Source organism: Phalacrocorax carbo, chromosome 9 (genome assembly GCF_963921805.1).
Source record: "Phalacrocorax carbo chromosome 9, bPhaCar2.1, whole genome shotgun sequence".
Classification (NCBI taxonomy): Eukaryota; Metazoa; Chordata; class Aves; order Suliformes; family Phalacrocoracidae; genus Phalacrocorax; species Phalacrocorax carbo.
In genome coordinates, this window is record NC_087521.1 from 28,752,946 (window position 1) to 28,778,819 (window position 25,874).

The window sequence follows — 25,874 nt, forward strand, 5'->3', positions numbered from 1 at the left end:
CTGGGCCACTGGCACTGATCTGAGAAGAGAGGTGACACTACTGTTTTGCACAGAGGAACCCCAGACAACACTGTGTCACTCACACCCTGACTTCATCACTCAGCGTCAGTGCTTTCCTGTAGCGTTAGGACACCTCCCCTCGCTCCAACAAAGCACAGATGTGCCAAGTTTCTCAGTTACCTGGGAAACTACTGGGCAGCCCAGGAAGCATCACCCTCATCACAACTGTTTGCTGCTTACTAGAATTAAAAAAAAAAAAAAAAAAAAGTCAATTTTAAGTGACAAGCAGTCACCGCTGAGCTCCACTTCCTTAACAGCTGAGCAAATGAGCACAGAAAGTAAAACTCTGGAACGGTATCAGGGTTTCAAGTTTTACAATCAAGTAAAGGGAGATACTAAGTTTAATCCCTTTATCTTAGTTACACATTCAATTTATGGCAACTTCACCTGCGTAAATAAGTATATTTTGTTCTGCTTTCTTACACTTCCCTTCCTCTGCAACGTTCCAGTCTGCAGTTGCACCACGTGTCCTTGCTCTTTCCCCTTTGTTTTCATTCAGTTTCATTTTGTACTCATCACTGGACTGTCAGCAGGTATTCCCATCTTCCTGTTTAGTTTCATTTCCCCCAGTACCAGAATAAGGAACAACTGCAGCAGCTGAACACATCATAAGGAAAGCTTGCTTACGTGCTGCAACCATCTTAAGAATAGTATCACTCCATTTTCATTATTGAAGTACATTAAAGGGCTTATATGTTTTGATCTTTCTGCACATCCACAAAGCCCTTAAAAATCACTGGAACAATTTATCAAATATATTAGGAAGTTCATTAGCTATTAAAAAAAAAACCCAAATGTCACACAAATGCTGTGTCGCCCCCACATGCCAGACCTGATGGGAAAAGGTGTTGCAGTTGTTCTTCACAGATTTGCACTTCACTGAATTACACACAAAAAGCCAGTTTCAGGCTCAGGAGCCTCCGCGGCGCAGCCCTTGCCCTCAGCCATTGCGGGGCACCTGACTGAGGCGCCGCTGCCATGTGGCGAGCTGCTGGATCCGCTCCTGCCAGGAGACCTAAGTCAAATTGGCATTTTTCAACAGCAGCCAGCAAACTGGAAGCATATGCAAATCCACGGGGTACAGCTGCAAAGCTCCAGGTGCCAGCCACCTTAAGGGAGCCGGCAGCTCCAGCCTGCTCTAGAAACGATGTCTGAGTGACCTGTGTCAGACAGGTGAAAAGAACATTAAAGGAATCTATTCTGGGCACGACGCTGCAGAAAGGAAAAACTGCAACCACCAAACCCAAGCAGATATGAAAGTGCCTGGTGGTGATGCTGTTAATGCAGCCTTTCAGAAACAGCCAAAGGATCCTGTTAGAGTGGAAGTCCTAATGCCAAGCAGTCATCATCCTTCACTGGACAGAGTAAATACCGCTCAGGGTTTTCTCTCCTAGTCATGCCAGGAGGAAACCTAGAGTATCCAGCCCACCTGCACCCGTCTCAGGCAATGCAAGGGCAAGTGAGTGTCGGTGTTGCTGCTTTAGAGGAATGCACTGACAACCTCCAGCTCAGCAAGTGATGGTATCCTGGAATACAATGTACCCTTCATAGCCCTGAGAAAATTAATTACAAAAATCTAATGCAATAAAACATGTATGAATTCAACATAGATTCATACTTTGCTTAAAACACTAAGTGCAGCGAACTTGGGATGGCCAGGGCGAATGACATAAAAGACAATTATAAAAATGCAGGATTTGTACTACTGGAAGCATCTCAAAGCAAGGCTGGTGCCAAGTCACATACAGATTGTATGAAAGTAGTAGACATGTCGTGTCAGTCTGGAAGTGCACATACCAGAGATGATAGGAAAAAAAAACCGAAAACATTAAGAACCTCCCTCGAATCCAGGACCTAACTCCTTCAGTAGGCTCAGGGACCAGCTGAGGTTTGCAGGGATTGCTGGAGATTGCCTCGCGCAGTGCCCCCGCTCCAAGCACGGTCAGCAAGGCTTCCCCAGGGGACTCCAATTTGTTCCAATCACTGTACTTCAGTAAGCTGAAGGAAGAACAGTACTACTGGGCTTGCTTTTTTCCAAAACAGTATCCTGTTTAAGCACGTATTTTCTGATCGCTTTCATCCGATTTTGATGAATTCCCAGGCACTGTGCTCAAGACCACAGTCACTATTTTTTGTTCTGCTATAGGTTTTCTCAGCACCACACAACAGTTTTCTGGCTAACAGCATCAGTGCTGTAAGGGCATAATAGCGCAAGGAAATAGGTAGGGTGGAGTTTGCAAATCACGAAAGATCACAACATTTGGGATAGGGATTGTCTCCTCTGTGAAGAATTTTCACTCTTGTACTCAAAATAATTATAGTATCTTCTGTGGGGTGAAAGTTACGTATTATTTTTAAAATGTGAAGAATTTGAGAGACCCTGAGAATTCAGAAAATACAGCAACTGCCGTCTGTGAGGTCATTGTCTCCTTGAATCAAACACCTGATGAAGATGAAAATTACAAGCACTTACCGTAGTATGACAGAAGATGTGAAGAAACAGTGTGGAAAAATCCATAAAAACGGACCCTTAGCATAGACCGGGGTTACATTTAACACAGGAAGAAGTTCATGAAATCCATCTCTAGAGAAACAGGTAGTGAGCAGTAACAGGCAGGCAGCCACGTGAAGCAGTGCTTCAGGGAAGGAGAAACCGAGAACCGAGCTACAAGCACGCTGAAAAACCACAGAGGGAAGCAGTGTTTTCACATACAAGAACGAGCCCACCATGCTCACAAAGCCAGGATGGTGACAAGCAGTTACAAAAACTAAAATTAAAGAAAACAAAAGGGCACGCAGGGAGTACTGTAACAAAATGGTTTTGTTTGCAATGATTTCAGACACAGAGCAAGTAGTCACCACCTGATTAGAATGCAACATATGTTCCATTAGACAGAGCTACCAAACGTCTGTACGCTCAGCTGCGTCGGGGATAATAAGCTCCTGTTTGCTATAGGCACTGTGTGTTCTTTTCGTTTTACTTCTAGTGGCGATTAACCTCCCTGTTATTAAGAAAATTGAGCTAAAGGCAGAAGACAAACACACTCATTTGCAACACTGAAAAAACAAGATCCTTTTACATTTGCGCATTTCTTCAAATGTGTTTTTACCTCTGAAGCTCTTTTAGATACAGTAAAATAAATCAAACCTTCCTCCCAGACTGTCATTTCCCAAGCTTCTCGGGCAGAAAACCCATGCAGTTCTCACAGGTGCTTTTCCTGTGTGGGCTTCTCTTCTACAACTCCATCTCCCTGGAGTTTGCATTCCCACCCTAGGTTGTGACCTCTCATTTGGGACCACCATCCTAAATCCTGCTGCTGGAGGTAAAACTCTAAAAAGCAAAGGGTTTTTTCTCTAACAACGATTTATAAAAAAACCACACACACTCAGCAGCATGAAGAATACAGTACTCTTGCACTAAGCGTTTAGATGCACGTAAGCAATCCAAAGTAGCAGACAAGAAAATTCACCCCCCATTAAAGCAAAGATCATCCAATTCAGACAATCAAGGAAAGTTTTTCTCCCAAATCTCCAAAAACCATCGTAATTTGTTTCTCAGGTGGAAAACTGGGAACAAATTCAATTAGCAGGCGAGCCACTTGAGGCCTGCGCGAGGGCAGGGGCGCAGCTGGGGAGCACGTGGAGGTTACCTCCTGGAGGGGTGATGGTGGAGAAAGAAAAGTGAAGAGAGGGCAGTTTACTGCGGGGGGCGAGAGGTCATAGCTTGTGCAGAGTTGGGAATGCTATAAACCATGGTGGTCTTCACCCAGTTTAAAGGGAGAACAGCCTGCCATATCCTAACGGGATAGTACTGGATGTACTATCCAGAAGTACTGGATGTTTTAGTTACACAGGAGAATACAAAATGGAATTTGCAGAATTACCTGGCTTCTACCAATGTCTCTTAACCCCGAAGAGCACAAGCAGCACTGCATCTGTTTCGACCAGTGCTCAGCTGACCTCGTCTTCTGACTGCAGTCAGTGGCACGCAGAGAACTGCACGTTACTTGTTTGCTCTTGAAAAGGTTTTTTTCCTATTTTTCTCCCACCCTGAGTTTACAACCAAGTGCCTGGGCTGTAACAGACATATACTACCAGTGTTCTGCACTTGGGATGCACCACCTTGCTGCAACATGCAATGCCAGAGCAAGGTGACATTTGTCAGTGCCAGAAGGAAGAATGAGGAGGTTTTGGTTGTACAGATAGTTAGAAAAGTTTGGGGTTTTCAAATAAAAGAGCTAAAGGAACATGCAGGATTTAAGCAGTCTCTGCATACATGGTACAAAAGCAATCCAAGGTGAACGGCTCTCAGGTCACAGTCGTGGGGCAGGTAAGGAAAGACAACAGGATGGTAGCAGTGATGGACGTGCTACTCCTCATCTTCTGTACTAAATCAAAATTGGAAGAACACACTTTGTGTTTGTGGGTAGACAGCTGTAATGCTGGTAATCATTCAATTACAGACGACAGGAAAGGCGTTTTGAATAATCACAGGCAAAATAAGGGAAAATATCCAGAAGACCCTGCTTTCAGGTGTGGCCCTCCCAGCTCACTGCTGGTAGCAATACTAAGATTCCAAGACATTTTTTGGCAGCTTTTTGAAGTTCCATTTTATATACAGGCATTAAAACAAAAATCCATTAGCAACAACTGGCAGAAAAACACTGTTCTGAGACATAATCAGCCTCAACAGAACAACCCGATCCATGTCTGTTCCTGCATTTGGAAGACCAGATTTTCCTGGGGCAGATGATGGTAACCTTTGCTCGTTCGAGTTGCCTATATTTGGATGCACGAAGTGTGTTAGTTCAGAACTTGTCAGGGCTTGTAGACTTGCAGAAGAGTTCTTTGGACTTCGTCCCTAGGCTGGCTGCAAACTCAGCTGAAGGCTTGGAAACAAAGGAAGGAGAGCACTGAGGAGATCAGACTTGCAGAAGGCGATAGGCTGTCCAGCATCAGTGCAAGGTATCCTCTACAGAGAGACAGAGGCCCTCCTTCCACCTTCCCTCCTTGCATAAGATGTGCAGTAAATTCTACAGGGAATTATAGCCTATTCCTTGAACGTAAAAATGTTTTTGGTGTTAATGGCTTACTACAGTTGCAACTTCTGTGCTCAGCTTGAAGCAAACTGCAGTTGTTCTTGGACTTTCTCGTCTTTTTCTCTCTATTTCTGTTTGGAAAAGGACATTCCAGTTTGTACAACTACCTCCTCGAAGTGATTAACCTTAGTCCCTAGAAAGGAAACACAGTGTTATATATTGTACTCTGGCCCAAGTGACTGGAATAGCAATACCTTTGAAGATTAGGGCCTCGGTAACACAATCGCACTGGCATCAGGGGGACAGCAAAATAAGGCCTGTCCTTGTTCACCTTAAGACAAACTATTTCTGGTGCAGGGTGTGTTTCTTTAAACAAATGTTTTCCAAAATTATCTTTGCATAAAATTATCAGCACAGAGATGAAACAACTGAGGAGGGGCAGGGAAGCCTAAATCCCTCACTGATGTGCACATCAGACTCAAGAAACTGGAGCAGTTGTTGCATCTCTACAAATTCAGAAGGCTCCTACCACAAGAAATAAGAACCTAACTTGTTAAAGCAACTTTTATTTAAGTATTTGGAGGGAAACTTTCATATCATGAGTAAAAATACTAGAGTTGAACGTTGTTAAAAAAAAAGTCAAGATGATGGGCTCTCTGTGCAAACACAGCAGTTTCTGACGGCAAGGGGAAGCGAGGGTTTTCATAACATACTCCCTTTCAAATAATAAAAAAAATTAAATGCTAGTTAACTGTAGTACATGTCATCATCTTTATACAGTCAAGAGAATGAACAACAAACAAAAAAAAGCAATTTAAGAGAACACAACCTACAATGGAATAAATTCATTCGCAGCAGAGACAGAATAAGACTGCTTTTATGAAAATTACAAAGAAACGTTACAACAAAAATAGGGTGTGGGGAATTTTCCACTAAGATTAAAAATGAAAAACAAAAAAATTCACTTTTTGAACACCATTATTATTCAAACACATATGAAGTTTCAACCTAGTTTTTTTCTTACACATGGGAAACACTGTTAAAGTGAATCTTCAAGAGTGAGAAGGCACCATGAACTGTTGGCTGATACCTTTAATGCACACTCAAGAAAGAAATGATCTGGCATGATGCAAAAAGTCATTAAGTGTTTACATATATTCATATCTCTTTTCATAAAAAAAAGGCGGCAACAAGTCATTACTTCAGTGCCAAACTGTACTTTTGCCTGGTTGACTCACTCACTACGATGATTCCTCTCTTAGACCTGTACAGTATTTTCATACAGTGGTGAAAGTGGGTGATTTCACGTTGTTGCATTTCATAGCAGACTGGTAAATCAAGCGCTTTCTAGGTTCTGAGAAGCCAATCCTATGAAGTATTCCTAAACTCTACGCAAATGGAATAATTAGATGCACTGTCTAGAATGGAATACTCATCTGTACGATGTGGCAATTCCACTGGATTCGGTTTGATATGTAATGTCTTGTAGCAGATGTTATAACAAAAATAACTTTTGCTTTTTGATTTACCTCACTGAGGCCATTAATGCTGTTCCTATAGTTGGTTTTCTGGAGTTGGATGACACTTCACTGCTGTCCAAAATGAGTTTGAACCTTAACCCTCCAGAGTTTGTTCACTTTGTTGCTTATATTATTGCACTAACTACTAAAGTCTTATATCTTCCTATATAAATCTAATTGTTCAGAGTGCAGATTCTATATTTAGATAATGAACTGTATGAAATAAATAAAATAAGGGGATTTTCTGGTCAGAGTTGCTGATATGTTGAATACCTTAATTATTTCTAAAGTAAACAGTTTTGGTGTATATTCTTAAAAACCTATGGTCATTCAGCATAAAAGCCTTGACGTAATACTTTAAGAATGGATTTGTTTTCCTTCTCAAAAATGCATCAAAGAATTGTTTTAAATACAGAATCTGTGAGGCTTCCTACAAATTCATCTAAATAGTAATACAAACACAGTTTGTAATTCAGATTATATAGAAAGTTCTCTAGTGTCCATTGAAGTAAGGTCCCCAAAATGCAGTCTGTTTTGTTTCTGAATGGGAAAACATTGCGAAACATTAAGCGGTTCCACTGGCTGAATAGGAGAACTGAGGAAAATGAGGTCTTCTCTCGTTATCTACACAATCCATGCTGTCATCTGAAAAATGAAAAAATAAACAGAACAGTAGACAACATTTGCTACCTTTTTAAGCAAACAAACAATAAGGTAATGTACAGTAAAGTTATCTCAGAAAATTTCACTGTTGCCTTTTTCTTCTGCAGCTTGAAAGGACAAAGAAACAGGAAGTCTTAAATCTCACCCCATTAAATGGGCATCACAGAAGGTCCTGATTGTTATATGTAAACAGTTGTTCAATGCCCATTTAAAATTGCTAGGAGCTGTATTCCTTAAATCCACATTCAGTGTTCTGAATTTCTGGCAATTGCTATTTCAGAGCATCAAACATGCCATGAAAATAAAATATATTTTGACTGGGTATGGATGCTAGTCCATACTCTTGCATACACACAGTGTGTGTGCAGAGGTACACATGCAAAACTCATGGACAGAAGTATTTTCCAGTGGGAATGTGCAGATTTGGAGAAGACAACAGTACAAATAATTTCACTGTCTTCTAAAACAGGTTTTTCATTTCCTGAACTGGAAGTTGCACATCAGTTTACCAACTTCTCCGTCTAATACATACATGGAAAACCAGCAAGTTTAAACTGATGCTTTTTCACATGGTATAAAGAGAGCAGGTAACATTACAGCAAATTATTTCTGGTTGCCTGCAGAACATAGTGGGTGACATTTGGGGAAAACCTTACCTTGGTCAGGAGGAGTGATTGTAATCATCTGTGCTGTAAATTCTTCATCAAAGTATCTTGTATCTGTTTCAGATGTAACTTGTGGCTTAAACGGAGGTACAAGCTATGAAAAGCAAAAACAAACACTGTCCATTTACAGGTTCTTGCAGTGCTGTTTGAAACAGGTAGAATTTGAAACACAGTTATAGGCTACGGTGCCTTTTCTTACATACATAACATACATTTGAAAAAACGCCAGTATGTAAAGAAGGAACTATATACAGTAAAAAGTATTTGTTTAGGTGTCCACTTCCTATTTATGGGGCATTTAAGGCATTTTGCCTCTAGGATTTAATTGCACAAAGAAAAACCTAGAATCCTAACATTTCTTCAAGTACTAAATAACATGCTTACAAATTTTAAGTCATATAATATACTGGTTACCCACCTAATTATATGGAAAATGTCAATTGCATCTAGTCAGGTTTATGCTTGCAGAGGATGAAAATGAATAAAAAAGATGCTTGGTGATACCAAACTGATCAGCTGGACTTGTGTATCGCCATGAGGGTTGTAATGTTCACAGGAAAACTTCAGCTACAGAGCTACTGTGCCCATGCAGCTCTGAACGCATCTGTGCTGTCAGTCTGACCAACCCGGGAGAATTTAGGACAAGGCAGCAGCAACGTTAAGCATTACTGCCGATCCCCAAAAGCAGTTTTATATCAACTCTGAACTTAGAAAATCTGGACTGCTTACAAAAAACCTGAGCACGCTTAGTGGTGAACATTCTCCTCTTGTTACACCGCGAGTCGCACTATTTGGGTTTTACTCTTGACACTCACTTGGGCCGACAGGCTAGAAATCATCCATGTGTACCTAGGCAAGCTCTGGCAAGAGGAACTCCAGATGGAGCGGAGCTGCTTGACTGGGGCTGGAGGAGGAGCGCGCCTGGGAAGTGGGGTGGCAGAGCTGGCTGCATACAGATGCACGGAGTTGGAACACGTACAATTTTGGAGGGCAACGGAGCTGGGATTCAGACCTCGCTCACCTCCCTGCTGCCGATGCGGTAGAAACAGAATGTAAACACTGTTCTTAGCCCTCCCACAGAGGACATGTAATAGCTCCCAGCACCGGGCTTCAGATCGCCCACCACTGGGGTTAAGCATGGCCATCTTTTAATAGCACAGAGCCACACCAGGCAACAATTTAGGAGCGTGATAGAGGAAGTATACGGCTTCCAATCTGAAACTGCAGGGAAAGGTTTATCAAGGCAAATGGTAAATTGCTCCAACTGTAATTAAGCAGTGACCCCGAGACTTGCACTTCTGCTCCTACAGAAATAAGACCACCACCAACAGAAATCACTACCTTCCCTGGGAAACATCGGCAAATCCTGAGTACACAAAACACCTCTTCCCCACCCCTAACATTTCCTCCAGCTTAGATCTGAAGAATCATTTGCTTGGCAAGTCAGTTAATAAGAAAAGCACTAGCTTCAAGCTCCCTGTCACCAGGATCATCTTTCTGATCTGTTCTGAGAGCACCTAACAGAGCGTCATCCTGTCTTACAAAAAATGATCCAATGAAGCTCCTTCATTTTCAATGTAGAGACTTTAAAAAGTGTTATCTACACATAAGGTAATATTTCCAAATACAAAGAAACATTCTATGGTTTAAAACCAATCTTTAAAAATTAAGGGACATAAAAGTTCTCTTTATTATAAGAGAGCACAATTACAGTATATATTCATCATCATTTTTTGAATTATTAATGACCCTCTGTGCCCAAGGGTGGCTTCAAGGAGCCTGGCAAATGTTCCTGTGAACAAAATTAGGTCCTTAGAAATGGTCTTTATGTCCTGAATCTAAAAAGGAAAAGGAAACAGGATATCCCAAAGCCACAAGTCACTCTGAGCCTTGCAGTCCTCCTGAAGCTATTGAAGAGGCAGTGCTTTGCATTATAATGTTAATAATGCTATTCTCAACCAAGCCAAACCAGCACGTTATGTATAAAAACCCTGTTGAGGATGAGCATTCTTTCTTTCACGTTTTAACTCTATTCTCTTTCTCCTTATAGCAGTTGTCTGCCTATTCCTTAAGGCAAACCTTGGTTTGTTTTTGACAAGCTGTGCGTGCATGTGTGTGTGAAGTTCTATCTGTCCTTTTAAGCTAATGGTGGTTTTGGCACGCGCAGCGCTCCCAGTTGCTCTAGCTTGCTGTGCGCAGCACAGAGTGATTTAGGGCTTGGGCACTGCAGCAGACACCTGAACCACGCACACCAGAACGACTCAGAGCAGCAATCCTAAGTCAGAACACACGCGTAATGGGCTAGCACTGCCTGTATCATTTTCCCTTTTATTTCACTGTTGGTTAAAAGCAATTTCAGACAGATTATGATGCACCCGCATGACAATTTTTTTTCCCCTAGCTGTCAAATTTAGAATGTTAAGCTGGAAACTGAGGGGAAGCCACAGAAAGCTCTAACACTGGCTTTACCAAGCAAATATGTTGCTTTACTGAAAAGCTGTCACTGCAATAGCTCTGCAGTTCAACTGGCAGAGAGGTGCCACCTGTAGCTTCCCGCTGCTGCAGACCAGCATGACACCCGCAGGCTTATGTTGGTTTAAGAGCCAAAAAAGACCAGAAAAAACCCATGTGATTAAAATCTCATTGCATATGTTTCTCTTGTAGGTGGGCAAAATACTGCAAATTAAATTGCACCTTTCTTTGCACCAGAGACAAATAACAACACTCTTTCAGGAGAATCTACTGAATATTTTAAATTCTTGGGACAACCCCAGTTATTCAAAACTCCTTATAATTCAAAAGCAAAGTTATTTTTCCAAAAAGCTTGATTACAAAGTAAGTGTTCTCGATTACCCCAAGCCTATATTCATAAACATATTTACCATTATCTGGAGATAGTGGGTAACCAAGCTTAGCACACAAACACCTCTAGGCAGCTGACAAAATTCAGCTTTTATCCATTTCAGGTAAATGCTGCAAGATTCTCTTTGGACCACCGAGAACGTAAGCGGCAATTACTCACAGGCTTTCTGAAATCTCTTCATTTGCACAGCATGGCTATTTCTGCAGTAGGTAATGGTTTACATCCAATTTCAGATGCACTTGCTAATGGGACAGGAGCAAAACCAGAACCTAGACTCCTTGGACATGCCAAGGTCAGAAAGAGTCTTAATTAGCAGACTGCTTTCTCCAAAATACGTAACATTTGGAATTTCCTGGTAGTTTCCCACAACAATCTGAGTCAGTACTACTATGGGACAATTTATGAAGGCTTTCTCAGTCCTATAGATAAATAAATTGCCTCCAGACTGTGATTTTTCCTCCATTCAGGGAAGCAGGACTACCACCAAATAACAAATAACTTCACTGAATACATTTGAGCCCCATTATCAACTTTTCACCTTAAACTGCAAAAAATTAGCAAGCCCCCAAGTATTCAGCTTGACAGCTGGGTGAAAATGGGGATAACTTCCTGTTTAGAACAGTAGTTCAGAAGTTACCGTGACAACTTGTTACATTATACTGAATATACTCCACACAACTCCCTCCTGCCCTCATGACCGCAGGCAGCTCTCTCTCAAGGGATGCTTTGAAAAGACAGAGGTCTAAACCCTATCCACACTTTCAAGACACAAAAATTTATTTTATAATTTTTCAGTTCCCTTCATCCACACAAATATGTGAGGAAGTAAAAGAAGAGAAGGAAACAAGAGCACTCTCTGTAATTCCATACAGAAACTGGACAATTCTCCCACTAAGGTATGAAAACCAGTGGTGTTATGCTCTATTATTTTAAGAATACAAACATTGCAATTATATCACTGTATTAGGTTTATCGAAAGAATCCAAAGACTTAAAACTCAGTTTCTGCTAAGCTTCTTACCTGCTCCCACCAGCTGGAGGAAGAACTAAACTGTATTTAAAGATCAAAGGAGATCTGATATCATGAGGGACTGCAGGGGGAAGGAGGGACAACAGCAGATTGCCCTGAGAGCACAAAGCAGGGCATCTTGGAGGAGTGGAGTAAGTTATCTGTGAATGAAGGGACAGTGAGGCATAGACAACTGATGAAACACACTCATATGGGAAGGGCTGGGCTCTTTGACTTCAGTGGCTCCCAGTGGAAAGCCCACAAACTCAGTGGGTCTCCAGGAAAACCAATGAGAAGCACCATGAAGTGCAAACACTTCAGTCAGCCCTCTGCCTTTAAAAAAAATATTACGCTAGGATTGGTGCAAAAGCCTGCACTTCTCTGCACTTGCCTATTCAGTCTAATTTCATAATTCAAGACAGGAGAACAAACAGCCCATCTTCCACTACTGCTGCTAGGAATATTTGCATCTGGATGCTCAAGAACCAACAATAACTCCTGGGTTCGCAAGTGATACACCAGTTGATAGCAAGGAACAACAACAAGAGTTCTCAGGAAAAGCCATTTTAAAAGCTTAAACACTGTCTAAATTTTGAAGCAATTTTGGCTACATCCTATTTATTCAGTCACAGGAACAAGTACCTCATTGAGACACAGTCCTCTCATTGTGAGAGGAAAAAAAAGCTTTGGTTCAGAAGTCATCTGATTACAATATTTTAAGCAACACGAAGCAATTTAGCCTTGTTAAAACCAAATGCAAACCTCTTCCATGGAGGGCTTCTGTGTACCTTATGGAGGGCAACAAAATTTGGAACATTCAGTATATCCACAGCTGTGTAAGTACCTTTTTCTCGTATACATCTTGCCAAACAATGCCAGCAAAGAATTTGTGCTGCATAATCTCCTTGGCATCATCAGGACCGCCACCTAACCTGTTTGGGGCAAAATAAGTAATTAAATGTGAGTACCGTTATTTTTCTCACTCAATTTTTATGAACCAGTAGTAAATTCTAAGTTTATACAATATATTTGGGAGCAGTTCTAGCATTTGCTTCATATTTGGTTTTTTGTGCAAGGGCTGCAGGACAGTCTATTTTAGGCTTCAAGACAGTTCCATTGAAAACATGCTACCAAACAGAATTAGAATAAAAGTCTCAAACAAACCAAGAAGAAAAATAAATCATCACAATTCAAAAGACCTGCCCTTCAGGAAAGATACTGTCCTAGAGACCACAGCGGATCCAGCAAGTAAAAGGCCCGAGCCACACACCCTTCTCTCTTTCTAAATTAAGTGACTACCCCTTACAATCTTGTAGAGCAGAGCGAAGCCAGCAGTAACACTGTATTTGATTTTGAAATGTAAGAGAGGCAAGGATTTTTAAGACAAATTGATTTATGCAACCTGATTTAAAATTCCATTAAAGAAAACAGTTGACAACTGCAGTGATAATATCACGTTGTATGCAAATCTTTCCTCCTCCTTGGCTTCACGAAAACACAAAGGGTGTTTTATTGACTTAAGGTATATCAAGATAAAGCACTTTTATTCCAAAATAAAACTGTCCACACAGCTTATAGATGCAATCAGTTTACTTGCAGTCTTGAACTAACAGATACTTAAATTTTGTTGTGGAGGTTAAAATGCTCACTAAAAGATTGAACCACATCTGCAAGCAAAGGCATGCACTGAGAAAACAAAACTGAATCATCAGCAGGAGACTTACTTTCAGGTAACAAGGTTAAGATGATGCTCAGGATTTTAAGTACAAGAGGTGTCACCATGTTCATCCAGGCTGACCTCTAGTTCTCTGATTCTTGGTGCCACTGACAAACTGAGATATTATCCCTATTTTAAGAGCCTGGAACAACAGCTCTATGTGACCAAGGCTAGAGGTGTACTGCTACAGAAAAACATCCATGGACTGTTCTTTGAACCTGAAGCCAAGCTGCCCAGCCAGGCCTCATCCTTGCTGCACAGCAGTTGGCCCTGAATCTCCTCTGGGCCACATGCAGTAACCCTGTGGCCTAATACATGATTATTTGGGTGTGGAGGGAAGGGTTTCATTTCAGAATATAAGAGAGAATGCGAAGGCTGTTCCACAGCCCATTGAAGTGGTATTTTGACAGCTTGAGACTGTACTGCATGCTCTGGGACCTAGTTTGAAGGCACAATGCTATTGGAACAGCGTTGGAATATCGCTTAGTGAGGAGGAGTCAAATATGGCGACTCTTTGTCCATACTGCCAACTGGGAATGGATCCTGGCGCATGCAACCCTCTCATCCATGCCCGAGCACTGTCTTCAGAGCACACAAGATGGCAGAGGCCACAGCTGTACCAGAAAGACCAAATGGCAGAGGCGCCTGGCAGTTCAGAGTCCATGCTTTCTTCTCGGCCCTCTTTCATTTAGGGGCACAGCAACTGAAGGTGTTTGCTCCTTCATGTTCCTTCTGGAAACGTGCAGTGGAAGAGGGAACGGATCCCCAGTCTCCGAGTTGCAAAGTGTGCAGTGATGCTCTCCCCTTCCCCAGGTAAGCTGTAAGACCAAGCCTAAGTTCACCCTAGAGCCCCACAGGCCAAACCAAGCCAGGCAATGGCTCTCCCATCTGCCTGGCAGCACGTTAATACAGCTGCAGAGCAGCCTGGAACAGAGACAAACTCCAGGGCAGCTTGGGAACAGAGACAAAGTCTGTGAGTAATCATCTCTTGCCTGGTTTCCCACAGGTCTAGAGGCTTTGCCAAGTCTCTACCAGGCTGCTCGTTGCTTCCCCAGTGCAGATGATGAAGGCCGGTGAAGAAGAGGGTGGACTCGATGTTCTTTACCCACAGATGTCAACAGACTGCACTTCTGCACAGGAGTTCTGGAGTGACTATAAGCTAAGAACAACCTGAAGCGTGTTTTGCAGGAGCATGCAGGAAGGCTGGCTGGCTGCAGCCATGTACGAGTGCTTTGGAGAATACGTTATCTAATACAAGCCTTTGTTCCATGAAGGGCAAATACATACTCAGGGAAATTCCAAGAAAAAACCCAGATGTTTCACTTACCTTCTAAAAATCTATACTATTAAACAAATCCATCCAAAGTGAATAGGGAAATGATTAGAAACCTCATATTTTGGATATGGACTTATTCCAGAATACACTCTTGTTTTTCAGAATTATTATGAAAGGAACCTCTGAAGGAGAACAAAATTAAATCAGCACCTAATGCAAAACTCACGGTTAAGCACCACTGATAACTGAAAGAGCAGCAGGTTTGTCTTTTGTAAGGACATGCAACAACTGAAGAAAAATACAGCAGGAATAAAAGTCTCGAAAAGATTCTTCCACAATAAAGTTAAATTCTGTGCATTTAAACCTTCAGATGGAACAAAAAAATAGTATAAGTAGGACTTAGAAAGAAAAAGCTACTGAGGCTTACAGTATGCAAGGAAATACAACGGAAAGTGAAGAGGCCAAAAAGCGCTTTTTAAAAAAACCAAACAACCCAAAAAAACCACAAACCCCTAAACCAAAACTTCTGTCTAAATTGGTCTCCTTAAAAAATACTTGCAAAAGTATTCATTTAACTTCCATCTATATTTGAGAGCTTTTGTTTGTTTCAGCTAAATCCCAGGGAGAAAATTATTAATAAAGTACAACATCAATATTAAACTGAAACCATTTCCACATTTTTAATTTTTATGAAACTGTATTTCTTGCAAGTTCTGTTAATCATTTAATGAAAAATGCCTGTGCTCCGTGAGTCAAGGGCAATCAGCTATCATTCCATAGAGAAAGCATATGCAAATACTTTTTAAAATGCATGTACTGTAAATTTTTTTAATACATATATATGAAACTATAGTGTATAAACACAGAGACAACAGTGAAAGTAGTATTATCACAGGCCAGGAGATTGCAACTATTGGATCACAGGAAAAATACTGTTTCTCTACTGTCCACGTAAACACTACTCAGCACCCAAGTCCATTCCCAGCTCTTTAAAAAGAAACCCACAAACTTCTAGTTTTATAGTTAAAAAGTTTCTACATAAGGACAGCCAGGCTCCGAGACAGGAAAGCGGGCAGCAACTGCCGTCACTCTGCCCTGCCAAATAATCCCATTCACAAGCTCGTTGCTTCACCATATTAGGAGCCACAATACAGATCCTGACTGTGGGCGAATCCTCACCTGAAGAGGCTGTCATACTTTGAGGTGAAAGATTTCTGTTGAGAGATTTGCACGTGCACCATCCTCGTGTGAGAAGATGGCCACGGTTTTAGGCACCATTTCTGTTGCCATTCTGTCTTCACATAATTTCTGACTCTTCCCCGCCCCAAACCTGGCTCTACAACAGTGCGAGCAGACCCACCAGGCTCAAGAAAATCAGCTCTGCAAAAAGCTATTGGTGTTCACCAGCTCAGAGCACAGAGACACATATTTCCCTTTCTCTGATCAGTCAGAATGGAGACTAGTAACTTCTTTTACTATGGCCCTTACCCTTCAGGGGTCTCTAATAGCCACAGGGAAGGATTTAGGAACTGCAGCTACATCGCTTTCCCATGACCAGCACTAGCAGCATGAGAAGCTCTGGCTGGCTTTGGGAACAGCACGATTTGATGACTCAAGGTTTGGAAAGAAAAGGCCATATTCTTCCCAAAGCCCTGTACACCCAGTCTTTGGGGGCTTTCCCACTCAGAGATTAAGACTTTTGGAAAGCCTAATGCAACTCCCAGCTCTGTGCTGGGCTCTACTTCCCCACTTCTTCATTAACGACATGTGTAAGAGACAAACATAGTGGATCCAGTAACACTGGAAAAGCTCCCACTCCCCAACATAGTAACCACACAGGAGTCATATTTGAGGGTACCGAGGCTTGGAAAGTCTCTGAACTACTGATTTCTAGAAAGCTGGGGGAGAAAAATCTCCTTAAATTTGCCTTTTATGTTTTCCTCAGCTTCAATTTCTATTTCTTATGGGTGAACCGTTTGAGTTTGCCCAAACCCATTCTGCATAGTTTTAGACTGAACCAATACAGGCTAAAATTATCATACACAACAGCTAAATCAGAGTCTACCTCAAAGCACCTGGTGAAACATGTGTGAACACTTGATGAGCACTCTGCATTTCAAGTGATACCCAGGACACTGGAACTGCCTGGAGATAGAAACACACACACTTCAGAGCAAACAAGATAAGGGTAAGTGTAACATGTGGTTTCAAGACTCTGGATGCCCACAAGGCATGAAGTCTGCTGCCTAAGAGGACCAGTTATTCAAGGTTACCTCCTCATGCCTGCCACCAGCTAACCAGGACCACCTCTAGGCCCCTGCAGTCCCCATGACTGTCACCTCTACCTCCTCCAACTCCAGCAGCAGCTGCTTGGGCTGCAGACCTAGCTGTGTCTGAGAACAAGTTTGCTCAAGCCAGCTACCCCTCCCATAGCAGAGTGTCACAGAGGACACAGACATACACCTTAACTACAAATTGCCTCCTTTCACACGTTAAAAAAAAAAGGAGCTTGGTTTTCACACAGGTAAAGGCTTGACTGACCCTGATCTTCCTGAATATCTGCAGCCAAAGTTGCACTCTGGATGTGGAAAGAACCACCATCACCAGAAAGAAGAAAGTGCCAGATCCCTGTGTGGCTGCAAGGACTGATCACCAGTTCCCAGTGACCAGCTTCAGTGCTCCAAAGCCACAACTACAACTCTGTGAAGTCACTGTATCTTTTAACAGGCACCTGTGAAATGCTGCATCTTCTTCCTCTCAATTCTTCCTGAATGGCAAGGTCCAAGAGCACCACAGAAGTAGATGAAGCAGCTTGTGACAAACGCCATCTGAAAGAGGCTGAACAACCCTGACTTGTGACAGGGAGCACTAAGGCATGTAGTGAAAACACATGATCAAAGTTCAGAGGAAACCATCCTGAAGTTCTCTCAAGTTTAAAACCTGCCAAGATTCAGAGCCTGTGAGACACGCTGCTGATTACCAACCCACCCACCCACCTGAACTAAGCCTGTTTACATGGAGTGCTCTGATCCATGCCCACTTTCACAGGTTGCAGTCTCCACAGCCAGAGAAAGAATAATAGAAGTACTTTGCTGTTTTATGCATCCAAAAAATGCTCTGACTACCTCCTTCCATTTGATACATGTCACAAAGCAGCAACGGAGAATGTCAGGTCCCATTAAAAGGAACTATTTACAGAATAGATTTTCCTTCTTAGGAAAATTAGAGCTCACATTACAAGATTAATAAACTTATATCAATCCCAAAAGAAACTTCAAAATTCCTTTTCCCTTACAAAATAGATTTTATATGACCAAATTTAGAAAACAGCCATGATTAAAAGCAGAATGCAATTTATTGTTCTTCACATTTTCCCCATATGCCTGTAAGTTTGAGACTGAACTGGTATTTCTTAACACAGAGTGCCAAGACTGCTTCCATATATCCAGCTCAGGTACAACAGGTAATTTTTAAGATTTAATTCACTGATGCAGGTCACAGTTCCCCAGCTCCTTGATATTTAACTTAAAATATCCTCATCACTGAGCTTCACTACATCAACCTTTTTTGTTGTTGGGGATTTTTTGTAGGATTTTAACGGAAGGGACAGCATTGCCCAGTTTCATTTTCCTCATGGTTTTGGCTGTCTCCTCCATCCCACCCTGAAGTTCATCAGCACTTACTAAATGCTGCCAATTCTGATATTTTTTTCTGCCACGGACAACATTACTATGACACCAACTTCTATCCACCACTGGGCTTTGTGGAAGAGGGGATTTCAGTTGAATTACATAGTGGTTCCCCAAAGCATCGTCAACAGGCTAATGTCAACCAGACTATCGCATGTTATTTAACTTTTCACTGAACGTATTTTGGTAGCTATCTGGCTGTTTTTCTTGAATACGGCTCCATGAACTCATTATGAGTCAACTACCCAGGTACCCACGCCAGCACACAGACCACAGAATAGAAAGAAAATAGAACTACAAGGCCAGAACTCAGCCCTTCTACCCCTAGTGCCTCCAGCTCAGTCGTCTGTACTGCCCAAAACGCCACCAAGCGCAGCGGATTTGCGGAATCACAACTTCAGTTAAAAAGTTGGGCGAACAGTGACTGGTGAGAAACCAGTATTTAAGAATGGTCCATGACCCAAAAAGTTTGGGAAGCACCAGTGTAATTAGCAAGCTGCAGGCGTGTGCGCAGGCTTGTCTAGTCTATAGTTATTTCTATCAGCAGCATGAAAATCATCTGTCCAACAGATCAGAGCATCGTTGGTTCCAAGCCTGCAGAAGATACATGTGAAGAAGTGGCTATTTGTATAAAATGAGCATATTGTGGAGTAATTATTGGTATTGGGAAAACCTTGTAATTAGAAACAAGTGGGCGTTCTTTGTTTGTAAACAAATTGCATTTTGGTTCATCAGAGATGCTCCTTTAAGAACAAATCACAGCAGATGCTGCTTGTGTTGCCAGTGATTGAAAAGCCCCACCTGAATAAGCTACGAAAGGGTCACAATTGTATTTAACCCAGCGCATTTTGCTGGACGGGAATCCTGTTGGCAGGGGCTGCAACCACACTTGCAGAGCACAGTGCCGGGGGGGGCTGCTAATCGATTACACAACCTTCTCCTGGGGGTCCCCCCACAGGCGCCGGGTGCAGGAGGGGCGTGCAGCTGTTGCCACCTAGTACAAGGCTGGCGATGTTCCTGACTACAACTGTTCCCAGTTCTCCATGTCACCTCTAAGTTGAATTCTCCAGCAGTACAAATTGTGGATTTGCATTACAAGACCTCACAACAGGATTTTCCATCAAAAATAGTGATGGAAATAGCCCACAGCAGTGACAAAAATCCTTGATACAAGTATCCATGTAGTGGCAAAAACCATTTTCCTGCTATGTGCACGCACACACAGAGACTAAACAAACATTAGAGAGCAAACCGGAACACCCTGCTTGCACCTCACATGAAAGATTTCCTATTTGGGTCCCATTTACAGTGGAACGTTCATGACATGAGACCAGGGCAGAGTCACAGTATTATTTGTTTTTAAAATGTCTGGGTTGACAAGATGGCAGGTTTTTAAACTGATGTTTATCTTTGTGTGAAGGTCAACATCCTTTTTGGATCTTGTTCTATTTTCTGTTTGTTAGCCAATAAGGACTTGGGGTTTTTTGTTTTGGTTTGGTTTTTTTTTTCTGTTTTTAAATCAGTGGTTACTTTTAAAATAATACGCACAGCAAAAAAAATCCAAAGCAGGAAACAGGAAAAGTAGATTAAGCATGGTATAAACACCAGAAACATGGTACAAACACCACCATCTACTGTCCGAAGCAGGATGCTAAATCACTGACAGATTTAACAGAAAATACAGAAAACAGGCATCATCCTGAACTGGGACAAACAGTGAAAGCATTCAGAGTAGAGCAGCTTATCACCCACAGCAGCCATTGGATTCATTACGACCAAAGGCAGGGTTAACTTGCTTTGGCCCAGGCTATAGTTTTGCATTAATGGCAGCCATCGTATTCTGAAGCTCAGCCTTCTCATCACCAAAGCTGCTTGATGTCGCTATTTGTGGTGTCAGCTTATGCCAAAAGTTAAAACAAAAATGAGCAGGTCTGCTTGCTGCATCTTGGTGGATGATAATTTTGAATTAGGATTACAAACAAAACTACAATTTTGCCTTAAATATCTTTCTCAACCTTAAATAAAGAAAACCAGCTGGCATGTGTGCATTCAGTAGCCCTCTGCGCAGTACCGTTTTCAAGTTTTTCAATGATGGTGATAAGGCCTTTCGTATGGCAGCATAGAAACGGTCACTTTTAAGTCACTTGTCTTGAAGATAGTTCCCTTTCACTGACGTGCCTCTGCATAGCACAATTATTAACTTCTTTGTGAAGCCTTTAACTGAATTTCTACCCCCACCCTCCCCCTTTTTTTTTTATTTCTGAGGGCACCAGCACTTAATAGTACAACTATTAAGCAACATCCTCACCTCTGCTTAGGATCTTTCTTCAGCAAACCTGACAAGAGAGATTTTGCTTCAGGTGACAAAGTGCGCGGAAATCTAATCTCCTCCATTAGGATGAGTTCGAAGAGCTTTTCATGGTCCTGATTGTAGAAAGGGAGACGGCCACACATCATTTCATACATCACAACTCCTAAACCCCACCAGTCCACGGCACGACCATAGTCGTTATCTTCTAGCACCTGCAGAAATGTGAGGAAAAAGCTTTAGAAGACATTCCCAAACCAAGCACGAACACAGAACTCGAGGCAAAATTTACCCTAGCAAGTTCATCTTTTCACATGTCACAGCCAAATCTACCAGCGGAGTACTTGCAAAAGATCCATTTGAAAAGAACTGGCATCCATGTTCACCACGCTAGGTGAGCGGGAGGGGGAAAGGAGGCAGCGGGTACATTAAGGCAGCTTCCTTCTCTGCTTCCTCCCACCCTCCCTCACATTATGGTCATGATAAGCACAACCTTCGAAAGCCCAAAGGATGAGAACTATTCTCACATTACAGAGCCAGCTGTTAAATTCTCACTTATCCATCACAAACTGTTCCAAATGGGATTCAATTTTTTAGAAAAACCCCAAACCTCCAAGGAGTCAGTACGGGAAGAAAAGAAAGGACTATTAGCCTGTTACTTCACATGCAACAAGCCAAACATCCCCATCATGTTCATATCAACCTGCACCCACCAAATGGTGGCTCTTCATATCCTGAAAGACCACCCACAAACACTAAGTGACTAATCTACATTAAACACAAAGAGCCAGAACACCACTCCTAACATTTAACTGGCTGTAAGGCTGTAAAACAGCCGCCAAACTGCCTGGAAATGTTTCCTCTCCTTCCCTCTGCCCTGCTCCAAAGGCACTTGCTCACTAGCTCTAACACTCCTGCCTCTGTTAGAGGGCTGCAAACCCAGGAACTGTCAGCTGAGTGGACTTGTGCCAGGTCTCTCATTTTTCCCTTGTCCTGGGCACTTCCACCTAACAAAGCTCCGCTGGTGCAGGGACTCGGGAGCCCAGCAGTGCCCTCCATCTCTCCTGCTTGCTCCAGAGGAGCCCATCATAGCGCATTTCTGATCTTCTGTACTGAAGCTTGCTGAAGGGAGTGGGGAGTGTTTTGTGGCTTGTGGAGTGGATGTTACGAGGACTTCTCTAGACTTTGAGTCTCCTACACAGTTGTCTGTAGCTGACACTAACAGTCTCATGTTCCAGACCCTGTCCTCAGGTTTTAGTTCCCATCTTTACTCTTCATGGGTCTGCACTGAACTGCCTACTCTTGCTAAGAGCACAAACCACGATCGCACCACCATCGCGTTGCATTGTCGCACGGTGTGAGCTTTACGTTGCTACAATTCAGAATACTTTTATACTCAAAATTAAAAGGGTGAAAGAGCCAAACGAAGTTGACACAAGTTTAACAAATGCAGGATCAGAACCTCTTACAAACCTTCATAAAGGTTTTTGCACACAAAAAAGAAGCATTGAGACACTCCATGCAACAACTGTGTGCATTCCGCCTCTCTTTTGTCACTAATTATTCCCCTTAATTATCTGAACAAGGGAAAGGGCCTGCAGTAAAAATCAAAAGGCTGCCAGGTATTAGATTACCCCACATTGGTCTATTTACAGCATCCCCTGCCATATGATTCACACCAAACGACAGCTGGCTCTGCAGCTGCCCTGTATATGTATACGGCCGACACAGCTGCCGGCCGGACAGGATTCCAGGAGCTGGCCCCGTCCTTCCCGAGACATCGCGGTCCTTCAGCTCGCAGGAGATATTGTGTGACAATGCAGTTACCGCTCTCTGAGTCACCCCATTCAACAAGCACTTTGTTTGCACTCCTCTACGCTTGGGTCACCTAAAATAAAACAGACACGGGGCCTCCGATTTTTACTTTTTAAACTGCTACAAGAGATGCAACAGGAGAGGACTGAAAGAAAGAAAGCCATAGAGATCTTTGTTGTGTATGCAATAAATGCTACAGGTGCTTTTGAAATGCAGCAAATACTTCAGATGTTTCTTTAGTAAGCATATTAATACTCTATTATAGTCTGGTGTACTAACTACAACTCTTTCCTTCACCTCCTGTAAACATCACAGCCATCGATGCATCCGATACATCGAAGTTGACATGGTTCAGTCACTGTCATGCACAAGATTCCAGTATGAACCTAAAAACAACGATGCAACAACTGTACAAACACGCCGCTATGCCGGATTCAAGTTACAAATGCAGACAAGAAGATTGAGACCCCTGCTTTTAAGGATGTATGACCTTAAATGCATGGAATATCACTTGTGCACAATTTCCAGATTTTTTGCATGCTATCAACCAGATGACAAAAGCCTCCAGAATTTACCACTCCAACCCACAGATGATATTTGCAAGTAAGGGAGAGAGCTGGGTTAATCAAAAGGATTTGTCCTTCAGGGTTTTGGATGAGCCAACTCATCATAAATATTAAAAAGAAAAACAGCAGCAAATAATGTAACAGAAAGAGCAACATAAACCCTGCACAGGGAATCCCCACATTCCAAGTCAGAGAAAACAAAACCAAAACAATAAATATTTTTAGTCTCCTCATAAAATCCTTGATGAGAAACTGAAGTTCAGCAACTGATTTTAAAAGGGAAGCTAAAATTAAAGCCACATTTATAAATAATAAACACTATGTCGTGCTGCTAATTACTCCCTGCATCAGTAAATCTCAAATTGTGGTTGATGGACCCCAATTCAGATTCACTAAAGACTTCTGGTGATCCATGGAGAGCTGGCAGCTATCATGAGACTGGCTCCACCTCCTTGCTGCAAGCTACTTCAACAGGTGCCCACGTTCTTCATTATTATGAAGACACCGGAGGCCCTTGAAAGCAGCTGGGAGTTAAAAAAAAAAAACAACATCCCCAAAACAAAAAACAAGAGCACACTGCCACAGCTATGCAAGTGGAGAGCGCAAAAGTGCTGATCAGCAGAGACATCAGCTCTCAGCAGAAAAATTACTGCTCAACTTTGGTTTTCCATACTTTGTACTTCTGCATACTTAACTCAAGAAAGGTTTGCAATGGCCAAGTCCCCCACCTCAGAGAAAGGCTACATCTTGGCTGTGCCAACAACATATAATCTGCCAGCAGCCCGAGACTTGCTTCTGCCTGTGCTCTGAGCTGGATGGAAGCCTGAACACCATGGGTAGCAAAGCATGCGCTGCAAGGCAGTGAGCCCTTCCGTGAGGCACTCCGTGTTAGCTCAGGCTTGGTGTCCTATTAATACCGTGAGTCTTCTTCCAGACAGCTCTGAGCGTGGGCAGAGAAAACTAGTGTCTACCTGCAAAATACCATGTATACATATATCCTCTATCACACAATTTCATGTTTGATCTGCCCATAGCTAACTCATGGCTATAACACCACCTGTGTTGCACAACTCTCAGAAGGAATATTTCCAGGATGAAAGCTGCAAGCACACATTTGCATTTTACACTTTTTAAAAAGTGCCCCAAAAAATCCCTGAAACACACAGTTTGGGGACTGAGATCCCCTGCTTGGATTTATTTCCTCTGAAACGGAGAGGTTCAAATTAACATCGACAAACATCTCGTGCTCTTAGAGTCACAGAACAGTCAGCAGTTTTAATGCATACCATATTAAATATTGCAGAAAAAGCTTGGTCTGTCCTGTTTCTGAAAACATGTCACCTTACACTGTCTTCAAAGAGTAAAAGAACTGGACAATACTTTTCCTTCTTAAGCAAAGTCCTGCTGATAGCTTTCAAATAGGCCAATTCTCAGCAAACAAATGGCAAAACAGTCACCAATCCATCAAGTAGCATTTGAAGGGATTTAAAAGGCATTTTAAAAATTATATTTCTGACACAAGAAGCATGCACTCTTCAAGTAAAATGTAAATATTTCGTAATGGGGAAGGAAGATACCACCCTGCCTGAAAATTACCACATATCATTATGCTAAAGATATGTCCCAGAGCATGATGAATAAAAGATTCTCAGTACGTGTTGTTTATAACAGTAGTTACTGTGTGAACACGTTATGGCACAGGAATTATTTTGTATCGCTACTGCTATTGTGGATGGCATTTAAGAATATAAATTAGTACAACAGCCAACAAACATACCTCTGGTGCAAGATACTCTGGAGTGCCACAGAAAGTCTTCATTGTTGCTCCATCCTTGATACCTTCTTTACATAGTCCAAAGTCTGTTATTTTTATGTGTCCATCTTTATCCAGCATAAGATTTTCCAACTGAGAAGAAAATGGAAATGAAAGACATTATAATGTGTAACATACGCTGCTCCCGAGCAAGTCAATGAAAGACATGAGTTTCTGCAGATCAGTTTTCAACCTCATTCTCACTGGGGGTCAGAACCATAGTAGCTGCCAAAGCATGCATGATGTAAATATACATTTATATCACTTTCCTCAGTTCTTTAGGGATGTTAGGTAACTAGTTTGCAGTCCTTGGATAACCAAATCCTATATACAGAAAGAACGCAGAATGTAAACATTATATTTATGCTTCTACATTATTATCACCAACAGAACTCCAGTTCTTTTAAAAATATATTAAGTATTCTCCCTCACACAACTTCATCCCTGCTTTTACTCTACATGACTTTATGAAATATTCTGTACCAGTAAAGGAGAGCAAATGAAACAAAAATCAAGTGTAAGGCTAAGGAACCACTTCCAAAAAGACCCTTTACACATTTGCTTAGCATGTGTTATTCATCGTAGCCTGTGCCACTAATTTTTGAGAAAGCTATCCAGATTTCAGGACAGAGTTTGTGTATAAAATAAAGCATACTTTCAAGGGATTCCTGGTGATATGAGAGACAAAATCCCAGCAGGAATCCCAAAATGACTTTGACATAGCCTGAAAACATTACATAGCATGCTTCAAGTCCGATTGCTCCTGGATGAAATACCAGTATTCCCTCATCCTCTCCTGAAAACACTTCTCAAAGAAAAAAAGCTGTTGTTGCATTTTCCTCAAGAATTTCCCAGGATTGACTGCCCAGAAA

The 25,874-nt window shown here is 42.0% G+C and overlaps 1 protein-coding gene across 6 annotated transcripts in view; it reads right to left on the minus strand.

Annotated features, from left to right (window-relative positions):
• Nucleotides 1–5,649: 5,649 nt before the first annotated feature.
• AKT1 (AKT serine/threonine kinase 1) overlaps nt 5,650–25,874 on the minus strand; it is a 74,585-nt gene continuing 54,360 nt past the window's right edge. For all 6 annotated transcript variants that reach the window (XM_064460899.1, XM_064460898.1, XM_064460897.1 and 3 more), the window contains 5 exons: nt 24,967–25,095; nt 20,809–21,023; nt 12,663–12,750; nt 7,939–8,041; nt 5,650–7,264 (listed from right to left, as the gene is read on the minus strand). In XM_064460899.1, the coding sequence (XP_064316969.1) occupies nt 7,185–7,264; nt 7,939–8,041; nt 12,663–12,750; nt 20,809–21,023; nt 24,967–25,095 (615 nt within the window). In that variant the 3' untranslated portion in view covers nt 5,650–7,184. The remainder of the gene's footprint in view (nt 7,265–7,938; nt 8,042–12,662; nt 12,751–20,808; nt 21,024–24,966; nt 25,096–25,874) is intronic.